The following is a 12,617-nucleotide window of genomic DNA, read 5'->3' as shown; positions in this document are numbered from 1 at the left end:
AGAAAAAAATGAAAACTAAAGTAAAAAAAAAGGTGTATGCCCCTAATTCACAGTTGTTAAGGTAGCTGGGGTGTCTTCCTCCAGCTTGGATTTTGAAATAGCAGATAACAATCGGTCTAGATCTTTAATGAAAAGTGCAAATTTCGAGAGTAGTATGTAATTCATGTGTAAGACTTTTCATGTTAAAATAGAACATTTAGTGTTTTATCGTATTTTTTAAGGCTGTATTTTACAAAAAGCAGGAAATTTTTGTTTGATTTATTTTTTTTCAACTTTGCGACATAAAGGGAGATAACTCAGATTAAGAAACGTTTATAACAGAATGTGTTATGAATTTACCTATTTCAATATATAGCAATACAACTAGTCTGGTGACCCCATTTTTTCTGTTTCTTATTTGAAATCATATTATTACAGCTAACTTCTCATATATTATCTTAAAATTCTATGATTTAGTTTTCTTTTCATCACACAAAATTGGGGTTTCCATGCATAAACTAAACAAAATCTGACAATTTTGCACAACCTGTAGCGTGGAAAAAAGCCCGGTGACCCATACTTTTTATTATATTTTTGAAAAAAGCATGATATAAACTACATTTTGGAAAATTATTAAAAAATTCTCTGAATTTTAATTTAGAGCCCCATCTTCCTTAAGTGAGATTATAATACGACCATTCTCATCAACACTATTGTAGTTGGTTGTTGGACGGAACCAGTATTATTAACATAGTTCAAAATTACATGCTCTTTTATGTAAAAACTGATTAAAGATACCATACTTTTAATGTGTTTTTGTCTGTGTGTGTGTGTGTATAAAATAGACATCTTGGATTCCTAGGACTTGAATAAATATTGCTTTTTTTCTTTACAGGTGCTTTTCTGATACCATACGTAATTTTCCTGTTAATATGCGTTATACCGTTAATCTTCATTGAATATGCTTTAGGCCAGTTTTCCAGCAGTAGTGTATTAACGGTCTGGAAGATATCGCCACTTTTGAAAGGTAAACACTATCATCTAGGGGTATAACCCCCACGCAATAGGATTACTCAGAACGATCAACACAATTAATATTGACTTTAGTACATATAACTACTGTAAATATGGATCAACAGAATCTGTCTTGGAAAAATATATGCACCATAATCCATATTATTTTTACTAATCAATCTTGACTTTTGTGCATATTCATAATTAATTGTTTTAATTTGATGATTTATATGTACTGTAACTATAGGAGGTATACAGTTTAATAAAAAAAAAAACACTTTGTCCTAAATTTAACCACATATGATTTGACTTCCTTTTGTGTACGAGTGTATTACAGCTAGTGATATATTACGATTGGCTACTAATCTATGAGTTTGGTACTTTTAAAGAATGAATAATTTTTAACAAAAAAAATCATGTAATCAGTTGGTACTCCTGAATTCTGAGGGTTAAAACTTCAAATCTAAATAGAAAGTATACAAAATAAAAATTTGTGACGTTCAACTGAAAATAGTTTTGTTCACACATTGTTGTCAATACAATGGAACTGTATGCGTCTGTCATACAAGTGAGAGGTTTAGCTAGCTATAAAACCAGGTTTAATGCACCATTTTCTACATAAGAAAATGCCTGTACCAAGTCAGGAATATTACAGTTGTTTTCATTCGTTTGATGTGTTTGAGCTTTTGATTTTGCCATTTGATAAGGGAATTTCCGTTTTGAATTTTCCTTGGAGTTCGGTATTTTTATTTTTATTTTACCTTTTTTTTTAAATAACATACAACGGCGAATTAGTACTCTCTTATTAGCCGATGTTAAATTTTATTTCCTTAATAACTCTATTATAGATGTTTAATAAAAACAAACATGAACAAATGACATTTTCAAGGCTTTTGGGTTTTTATTGGTATTTTTCTGTTCTCTTATTCCCTTGTTCACGTGAATCTAAATTTAAATATCAAATTAGTATGGTCTACATGACAAATGTAACGTGTACACAGGTAAGCGTGTCTACTTCTATTTCAGAATAGGTTCGTTACCAGTTTGATACTGGATCCAAAATGTTCTATTTATAAAATATCATCGATGAACTAAAATATGTACAACTACTCTTTGCGTTCTATAATGAACTATCTATAACTATTCTACTTCAAATAAATTCAACTGGTACACATTTGTACTATTACATATTTGTCCTAACTCCAACTTGTACAAGTCCTTGTTTCTAACAGACATCAACCTGTTCTTTATTACATTTAATGTAATACTATCTAATATATAAGAGACAACGATCTCGAATATCAACGTACCGTACCTTGGTCCAATGTCTACATAGACTTATGACAAATGACCACGAGCAAGGAATCGCTCCTGCTTATATACCACAATGGTAGCCGTACCATTCTTGAAGGAGGGGTGTTCTTCCAAAGTGCCTTATTACTCGTATTATAGTTTCCTTTGGAACACCCTTTGTCATTTGACTTGACGTAAGATCTACCCGCAAAATATATTATTCTTTTCTAAGTTTTATTAAAGTTTATACTAGTACATCAGATAAGGCTTCTGCAGAACTGTAACTAAGGTAAACTATATATAGCTATCGAACATATGATACGAAATCATCACTCAACTAAAACTGTGAAAGTCTTTTTAGGTTGTTCATTTTCCGTCATCTTATATATAAAAATAAGAAGATGTGGTATGATTGCCAATGTGACAGCTCTCCACCAGAGACCAAATGATATAGAAGTTAACACCTATAGGTCACCGTACGGCCTTCAACAATGAGCAAAACCCATACCCCATAGTCCGCTATTAAAGGCCCGGAACTGACTGAATTAACATGCTTCGTCTTTTATTTTAAGTTTTCTTTTGTTTAATTTACCTATTTGAATTTTAGGTATTGGATACGGCGTATTGATTGCTTCAGCTATATACTGTACGTACGTCAATGTGATTATTTCCTGGGTGCTGTATTTTCTTTACCAATCATTTACGTCTGTGCTTCCGTGGAGTCATTGCAACAACGACTGGAATACAATCAATTGCCATGATACGCATGTATATAATACCTCATCTGGTATTCAAAATGGCCCTGTATATACTAGCCCATTTGGTATTCAAAATGGCACGGTAACTACAAACGAAACCAAGAAAACTGCCAGTGAGGAATTTTGGACGTAAGATTATATAATGATTATAATAATACTTGACTTTTAACAATTAATAAAATGTTTAATAAAATAATCCCTTTTCCCGCGAAAAAAAACCCAGAACTGTTTGGGAATGTGCACGTAATAAAAATAACTCTTTTAATGTTAGCGATATTTTGCAGACCAAAGAATAATTAGTTGTCGTCTGGTGGAAATGGAGTTCTGATTTAGAAATGGAAAATATTCGACAGCAAAATACTTTGAAAACATGAAATATACAAATACAACAAAAGTAATACATCTAGTTCAATATAATAAATTATTAATAAAATTACTGTCCTTATAATAAATTAATAATTTACATTATCAAATGTTAAAAATAATAATTTGTGTAAAAATTATTTAATCTTGAAAAGAATAATTTGTATAAAAATTATTAAATCTTGAAAAGAGTATCTCCGTCTTGTGGACTTCGTGCAAATAAACCTTTCTCGATTTCATATATCTGGCTATGAACTTTTGAAGATGGCAATAGTTGTATATATTGTTTTCGACAGTGATACCAAATTTATGTATTGTTGTTGTATTGAAAGACTCGTTAATAACTGTGAAATTAATAAATTTCCTTCAATTATTAAAAAAAGTTCATTAATAACGAAAACATCATTTATAAATTTTATGCGTCCAAAGCGCTTTTTACTATATATATCTTTTCGTTTTTATTTAAAAGATATCTTTTTAAAAAAATCGTCTCGGTCGCTCTTACAATTGAATTCTATTTGAAACCTAGGTAGGTGCTGGCTTAATTATAGTCAGTATTTCACTTGCAGACATTGTTTCCAATTTAGGATATTGTTTTTAAAAGGAAACAGCTCCTATGTATTAGTACGAATTTTATCCCAGTCTATACGGAGCACGCAAAACAAACACGATGTATTGTTCGAGAACCGACAATGATTTTTACTTCGTGAATGCATGGCAGAGTTATAGTAAAAAATAAGAATGAGGTCTTTAAAAGTGATACTTTCTTAATTTTCGTTGAGATGTACACAGTGTACCTCAATAGCTTTTTAGTTGTAATTGTGGTAATAATAACATTAATTTTTCCTTCAAAAGTTTACAAAAATTCACTAAAATTATGTCAAGATAAAAAAAAAAGAATTTTATTAACAGTTACAGAACTATTTTGCCTGCGTCAAAATAAATACTTGTGACGACAGGAAACGCCTTTATACAATAATGCGGTCTTGGTTTTATTAAAATCTGATTTCAATATTAATAAATTTATTTTCATTACATCTTTTTCATAAAAAATGCCAAAAATGAAATAAGAAAAAAGTTCAGATGTCTAATTATTTTGTTCCACAAGCATATTGACAATGAATTTTACTTCATTATATAGTTAAACGAATGGGAGCAATGATAAGTTTTACGAACAGTTAAACTTTTTTTCAAATATATATATGTTTAAATTAACCATTAAAATAAGCACAAATTGAAATATAAAATATTTAGTATGTTTGAGATGAAAGGAAATAATTATATTCCCTTCCAATACTTTTTCAGGCACAACGTATTACAGATTACAGATGGTATAGAAAATATTGGAGGGATAAGACTAGAACTATTAATATGTTTGTTTGTTGCATGGATAATTGTCTTTCTATGCTTATGTAAAGGTATCAAATCATCTGGCAAGGTTAGTCGTAATTTGGAGAAATCATTTGTAATAGCATTAAGCTGCTGTTTTAGGGATCACAATTTATTTCATTTGTTTTCCAGTAAAAAAATCAGATGACTTCACATGTTAAATAATCCTATATTTGAGTTCGCAAGACGTTGTCAAGGACGTTTAGTTTAGTTTAAACAGTGTTTTATTCAAATAAATTGAATTAGCTTGTGCAACAGCCATAGCCTATGTAAGCCCTCTCCAGGGACGTTGCATCATTGAAACGAATGAACGCTTACACAAACAAGAGATCCTTACATGTTCTCATTTACTTACATTAAAATTCAAAATAATGAAAAGAATATTTAATGCACCAAATCATATATCGAACACTAGTGAACTCGTGACAAAATAGTCGCAGTGATAATTCACGCATGTACTACACACCTTTTTGAATTTATATGTTGTTCAGTCATTCGTTGAAAGTTTCGATCTTCGGATTTGAAAATGTTATAATACCCAGGTAGAGTGAGTGAGTGAATAAATGAAATAAATAAGTAGTTAAGAATTAAAAAAATGAAAATGATATAACATCTTTAACTAAACGTTTACTGCGACAGGTGTAATTTTACATTATTTAAAGTGTTTAAATTGGGCCCACAACAATTAGTTTATAAAATAAAAATGTCTTTTAATATATTCTTAAGGAAATCACTTTGGGTATTTGAAATTGTATTTCATAATATAGACTAGAATTTTGTTTTCCAATGCTTAGTTGTTTCGACAAATGAATTCTAGAAACACCAATATAACTGGTCCGATCCGTATAAGTAATGTTATTTTAATATAAATCAAATTTGAGAGTGCCTACCTATTGTATGCACATGTTTATTGAAGAAGGCATGTTCATGCAAATACTTATTTAGTGATGCATTTAAACGTATCTTGCATTGTATTTTGATTGATCATACATATCCCATCTTCTTATGCAAAGAAAGAAGCGCTGTGAAGTATGTAAACATTTTGAGAATTGGTATGATTGCAAATGAGACGATATCCTGCAAAATGGTTTTACCAGAAGGACAATTAAAATGAAGTGCACAACAGTTACAACAGTTTTTATCAAGGTGAAGAGCGAAGTCTGCTTCTATTAAATTATTTTTTCTCGAATGATGCCGGAAATGCATAATCATACAATAACATGATTATGATATTGTGAGGCATATATAAAATTGTGTAAGATCTTCATTCTTTATCGGAAAGGGTTATATAGTGCCATTTCAACAAAATATCATAATAAAATTACTTGTGAGTCAATGAAAATATACTAATGAGTCATTGTGCATGTTAGGATTGATTAGTTCGTTGGTGTTTTAACGCCACTTTCAGCACTATTGTGCTATTTTGTGGTGGTCAGTTTTTATTGATAGAGGAAGCTTGGATGCTTGTAAAGAAGCACATACCTTCAACAATCATATTCAATTAAGATTGGAGTCGAGCAAACCTGCCATGTGCGGGATTCGAACTCACAACCTCAGTGTTGACAGGCTGGTGATACAGAAGTTCGACTAATTAGACTACTCGGCAACCGAGACAGTTTTTCTGATTGACTTTCATCAGGAACGTTCAAACACAAAAAATTGAAAGACAAGAATGTATAAGTTCTTAAATATGCGAAGAGTTATATGATCAAAAGGGACCGACAAGAATTGTAAAATGCATCTCAGGTCAACTTTGGCTGAGGGAGATGGAACTTTAGTTTCTTAATAATTTAATTTTTTTTCAACATTATTTTGCTAGTGTTCAAGCTGAATGCTGTGTAAAATGCTCTCACACACATAGCACACTAATATTCCGATTACTTAACATGATATTGCTATTTTTCATCACTTTTGATTAAATCAGTACATTTAAAAAAAAATTTTTCAGGTAGTTTATGTAACAGTTACGTTTCCTTATGTTGTATTACTCATTTTTCTGGTACGAGCAGTGACTCTCCCGGGAGCTATTGATGGTATCAAGTATATGTTCATTCCAAAGTGGCATAAATTGATTTCCTCACAAGTAAGTTAAAATTCTATATGTGTTATGTTGTTTTAGACATTTAATTTTCTGGCAAGAAGATTTTTTTGCAGTCGAATATTTTGATCAGAATCATTGTCTTTTGTAAGGAAGAATATGTATTTTCCTTCTGACTATGATAGTACCATTTATTTGAGTTCTTACAATACCGCCTTACCACTCCTCTCCCTTTTCCCGAAGAAAATGTCGTTCCCCTTAAGTCGACTTACCCAACACACTAATACATGATGCGGCAAATAATATTCTGACAGAATGAATTTTGATTGAGATGTTTGTACTTACAATATTTTGTTTTTCATATGAGTACCACAAATTATTTTGTGAAAAAAATTTCATCATGCATTAATATAGCTATATCACCTAGCATTATAATTTGAATTAGACTGTTTTTGTCTGTCTCTTCACCACTGTGTCTAAACTACCCCGGCAAAAAATGTTTAGACTCGATAGTATCTAATGTCCGGTACGGTGACGGACAATCAACAGACAGAGAAAAGGTAGAAATTCTATTTATTTATTTGTTTTTTAATGACATTGAAGAATAAACATACACACATAACAATTTTCGATTGTGTGATGTAATATTTTCTACAACCGTTCTAGATTAATGGAGAAATAAGTAAAAATGCACATGAAAATGGTGAATTGAGTGAACCTTGCTACGAATTTGTTTAATTTCTTTTTAAATTGTGCACATTGTACGGAAAGAAAAGTACGGAAAGAAAGATATTAACACAGAGATTGCATGGCTAGTCACTATGAGCACCTCAATATTTGCATTTCTGTGCATGAAACGGAAGAAATGGGTCATGTCAAAATGGAAGGACCCTGTTTCGTCAATGTTGTTTATTACACAAGGACCCTGTTTTGTCTCAGTATAGGACCCGGGTTTGTTTTGTTTTGAAACCACAAATTTATGAAAAGCTAAGCACGGATCTGGACATTGCCCATCGGAAGAAATTAAATATTTGAGTCAAACAGATGTTATACAGATGTTATTGCAATACAAACATGTGTTAAAATATATTTCAAACGGGAACTTTTCGAAATAGGGATTAGACATTATTGAATGCTTTACGTATACCTTATTGATCTTATCTTCGAACTAAGTTTAAATGGAAATAAATACTTTATATCATGTACTTACATTAATTCCTTATGATAGAAAAAAGAAGATGTGGTGTGATTGCTAATGAGACAGCTCGTCACAAGAGATCAAATGACACAGAAATTAACAACTGTAGGTCGCCGTACGGCCTTCAACAATGAACAAAGCTCATACAACATAGTCAGCTATAAAAGGCCCCGAAATTACAAGTGTAAAACAATTCAAACGAGGAAACTAACGGCCTAGTTTATGTACAAAAAAAAATGAACGAAAAACAAATATGTAACACAGCAACAAACGACAACCACTGAAATACAGGCTCCTGGCTTTGGACAGGTAAATATATACAGAATGTGACGGGGTTAAACATCTTAGCGGGATCCCAACCCTCCCCCTAACCTAGGAAATTGGTGTAACAGTACAACATAAGAACGAACTATAAAAATCAGTTGAAAAAGGCTTAAGTCATCAGATGGGTACAAATAGAAATACATCTCAAAAATGTTTGTTTGTTTTCTATACTACTGTAATGATGTAAAAATAAGAAGATGTGGAATGACTGTGTTACCATATCAATTTATCAAAAGAGTAAGGATAGTATGCTTTACTACACTATACGCTATGTTTACAATATATTTACTCATTCGTTCATCCATTGACGGACAGTGAGAGAAAAAGCTCCGTTTTGAAGGCCGTACTTTGACCTATAATGGTTTACTTTTACAAATTGTGACTTGGATGGAGAGTTGTCTCATTGGCACTCATACCACATCTTCTTATATCTACGTTTTCGATATCTCAAATCAAAATGGTTGCCTTTCGAACGTGTATTTTATGTCCGCTTCGAAATACACAAGTTCTAAACTTCCCCATTAGAAACAAAATAATTCCATCATGCCATGCGCAACGCTCATTTTAACATAGGTAGGCATTATATTTGTCAATATTTTATACCTGGCTAACGCTTGGTTTAAAAATTTTAACAAATATAATGCTTTCCTATGTTAAAATGAGCATTGAGCATGGCATGAAAGAATTATTTCTTTTTATAAATAAAAGTTGGTTTGCAACATTATAACGTCCAATATCTTCGTCTTCGTCTTCGTAGAACAACCTAATTGGCAATTTAGCTCGTGAAAAATGACAATGAGACAGCTTTCCATCAGAGACCAAATGACGTAAAAGTTAACAAATATAGAACACCATATGGCATCCAACAATGAGAAACGCCCATACGGCATAGAAAGCTAAAAAAGGCCCCGAAATGAAAATTGTAAAAAAAAAACTAATGTGAAAACTAACGACCTAGATTTATGTACAAAATAAAAAACGAATAACAAATACATGTATGATATACAGCAACAAAAGACAACAAACGATTTACAGGCTTCTAGATTCGATACTGGCACATACAGAATGACGGGGTTGAACGTGTAAGCCCCCCTCCCCCGCTCCCCCTCCAAAAAAAACAAGAAAAAAACTGGTATAACAGCACAACATATGAACAAACTATAAAATTCAGTGAGTTGAAAAAGGCTTAACTCATTTGATTACAGAGCCCCTATAGTAAATATGCGATTGGCGGCTGTTTCTGTTTTTTCGTCTTTTATTAAACTTTATGATGGTATACGATATAGTTACATTATGTCAGTGGCGGATCCAGGGGAGTAGAGGGAGAACGCCGACCCCTCCCCCACTTTTGGTGGCTAGAAATAATAATTTTATCATGTTTTTTACGATTTATATATGATTTTTTATTTAGCATAAAATCGTTAAAAAAAAGTCCCCTTGCTACGCTCGGCGGTATAAAATCCGTTTATGAATACGCCCCTTTAAAAAATCATGGCCTCGGTCCGCCCTTGCATATTGACAATTTTAAACTTGACCAAATTGATTAAATTGTAGAACATTTGTCAATGTACGATGATCATTATACAATGAAGAGATAAACCTATATATAATAGTTGTACTATATAGGGCAGTTGTTAACAACTTGATACTAGTGCATTAAAGAATTTGTTAATGTTAAAAAAAAAAAGAAAAAAAAAGAGAGATAAAACATCGTTTATTTATAAAAATTACTAATCAAATAATCATTATTGCAATTTCCGGATGGCCTAAGACTTTTATACTAATTTATACTTAGTATTATTGTAACAAGGAGGGGTAAACAGTTTTTTAACGCACTGTTATTGTGATCCTTTGCTCCGCATGGAAATTCCTTTTCTTGGGCGATTCTGCATGCACATACATTTGTCTTATTCTCTTGCTTTATAATGAACGTTTAGTTTCAGAATATTTATTTTCAAACGATTATACTGTCTTCCCTTTAAGTAGAGCGGACACTAAGATAACCATCTTGTTGTCCCAGAAAATCCCATATCAAATGTGCATCCTTAAATTTTCAAAGCCGTACACTAATTAAGTTTGAACACTTAAATTTTTATAGATGATATAAAAAAATCTAATTCCGTTTCAAAAACTTCATTTCTTTTTAAATTTTCCTTTTTTTTTATATACAAAACAAAATTGAAATTTGCTTTGTTCTAATATAGCAGGAATTCAAGTGTTTACGGATTCAAAAAGGTTATAAGTTATCCTCTGAAAGAAAATGTTTTTCAACGATCCCTCAAACTGCTGTTGAACGCCATATTTTAATTTTCGTCATGTGATTATGCATTATTTTCTATGACAAAACCGGGTCTGCTTTGTGAAATTTAAGGACAAAACCGGGTCGTACACATTGACAAAACCGGGTGCTTCAATTTTGACATGACCCACTTCTTTCATTCCATGCACAGACATGCAAATATTGAGGCGATCATAGTGAAAAGTCTTGACATCTCCGTGTTAATATCTTTCTTTCCGTACCTTTCTTTCCATACAATGTGCTCAATTTAAAGAGAAATTAAACAAATTCGAGGCAGGGTTCACTCAATTCACCATTTTGATGTGCCTTTTTACTTATTTCTCCATAAATCTTAAACGGTTGTAGAAAACATTACATCACACTATCGAAAATATTTATATGTGTATGTATATTCTTCAATATCATTAAAACAACATATAAATAAACAGAATTTCTACATTTCTCTGTCTGTTGATTGTCCGTCACCGTACCGGACATTAGATACTATCGAGTCCAAACATTTTTCGCCGGGGTAGTTAAGATACAGTGTTCACAGTCTATTCTTTTGTCGTGAATACTGTGTTTCTGTTTGTCATTTTAGGTATGGGGTGAGGCTGCATTACAGATTTTCTTTTCGACTGCTGTTGGATGGGGAGGTTATATAACATTTGCCAGTTTTAATCGGTTCCATCACAACTTATACAGGTAAAAACATCTTTCTTTTCAATTGTTAAATGTTGAAAAAAATAGCCATATTTTCGATAAATGTTAATGAGACAATAGCAAATACTAGTGAAATATATGTACAAAGAAAAGTCATTTCAAAAAGAGTATCAAACGAAACACTGCACAGCTTCATTCAAGTCACCATAAAGTCCTTTAATACAGAACAAAGTTGATATATGATTCACTTTTATAATGTTTTTGTATAAAAATTCAGGTATAAGCTATTTTAAAATTAATGAATATACGGTGCTACAAATGGCTAAGAATTGATTATAAATAGTATCTGAAGATGTTTTGTATACCAAATATTTTTGCGCCATTTTTCATGAAGCGGGAATAAGAAATAATAAATATCGGAATGTATTTCATATAAAAAAAGTAAAATAACAAAAATTCTGAACTCCAAGGAAATTTCAAAACGGAAAGTCCCTTACAAAATGGCAAAATCAAAAGCTTAAACACATCAAACACATGGAAAATAACTGACATATTCCTGACTTAGAACAGGTATTTTCTTATTTAGAAAATGGTGGATTAAATCTGGTTATATAGCTAGCTAAACCTCTCACTTGTATGAGAGTCGCATAAAATTCCATTATATTGACAACAATGTGTGAGCAAAACTAACAGACGTATTAGGTAAAAATGTAAAAAAAATTGGGGTTCAACAGTCAACATTGTGTTATAATCTTAATCACTATAAAAACAAAATGGCATGTAGACACGCTGAAGACAAAGCACATAAGCACAAACATGTAGCAATATAAATTACTTTTAACGTCATCTTGCCTAAAAGAGTATGTGAGCTCTTGGAATCTTGTCGTTTGTTGTGATTTAACATAATATCGCTTTTTCTGAATCCATTCCTTCAATTTTAACAATGATGATAACTGGAATTCAAATATGTGTATTCGTATTATATTGATTCGCATACATAGATATATGTTAAATTTGAATACTGTTATTCAGTTGTATTCATATCTTTTATAATTTTCATGACCGAAACACTAGCTATGAAACAAAATCACACGTGTTTGACTACTACTCGGTCGGTACCGCTGCTTGTGGACTATCAAACACCGAGGTCATCATTCGATTGATTTATTATTCTATACATGGACAACAGATGAACAGAACTGTCTGCTAGTCTTTGTGTTATCTGTTTACATTGGACGTAGCCAGATTGCATGTTTAAAATTATTATGTAATAACACCATTGTAACATTTATTCAGAGAAGCACTAAAAGACACCATATT

At 31.6% G+C, this 12,617-nt stretch overlaps 1 protein-coding gene across 3 annotated transcripts in view; it reads left to right on the top strand.

The window, feature by feature from the left end:
* LOC127715239 (sodium- and chloride-dependent glycine transporter 2-like) overlaps positions 1 to 12,617 on the top strand; it is a 219,157-nt gene that overhangs the window by 52,212 nt on the left and 154,328 nt on the right. For all 3 annotated transcript variants that reach the window (XM_052221261.1, XM_052221260.1, XM_052221262.1), the window contains exons 3-7: positions 875 to 1,006; positions 2,894 to 3,173; positions 4,713 to 4,845; positions 6,745 to 6,879; positions 11,236 to 11,339. In XM_052221261.1, the coding sequence (XP_052077221.1) occupies positions 875 to 1,006; positions 2,894 to 3,173; positions 4,713 to 4,845; positions 6,745 to 6,879; positions 11,236 to 11,339 (784 nt within the window). The remainder of the gene's footprint in view (positions 1 to 874; positions 1,007 to 2,893; positions 3,174 to 4,712; positions 4,846 to 6,744; positions 6,880 to 11,235; positions 11,340 to 12,617) is intronic.

Source organism: Mytilus californianus, unplaced genomic scaffold, assembly GCF_021869535.1.
Source record: "Mytilus californianus isolate M0D057914Y unplaced genomic scaffold, xbMytCali1.0.p SCAF_9, whole genome shotgun sequence".
NCBI classification, from domain to species: domain Eukaryota; kingdom Metazoa; phylum Mollusca; class Bivalvia; order Mytilida; family Mytilidae; genus Mytilus; species Mytilus californianus.
Note: the sequence above shows the minus strand (reverse complement) of the source record. Positions and strands in the feature narration are given on the sequence as shown.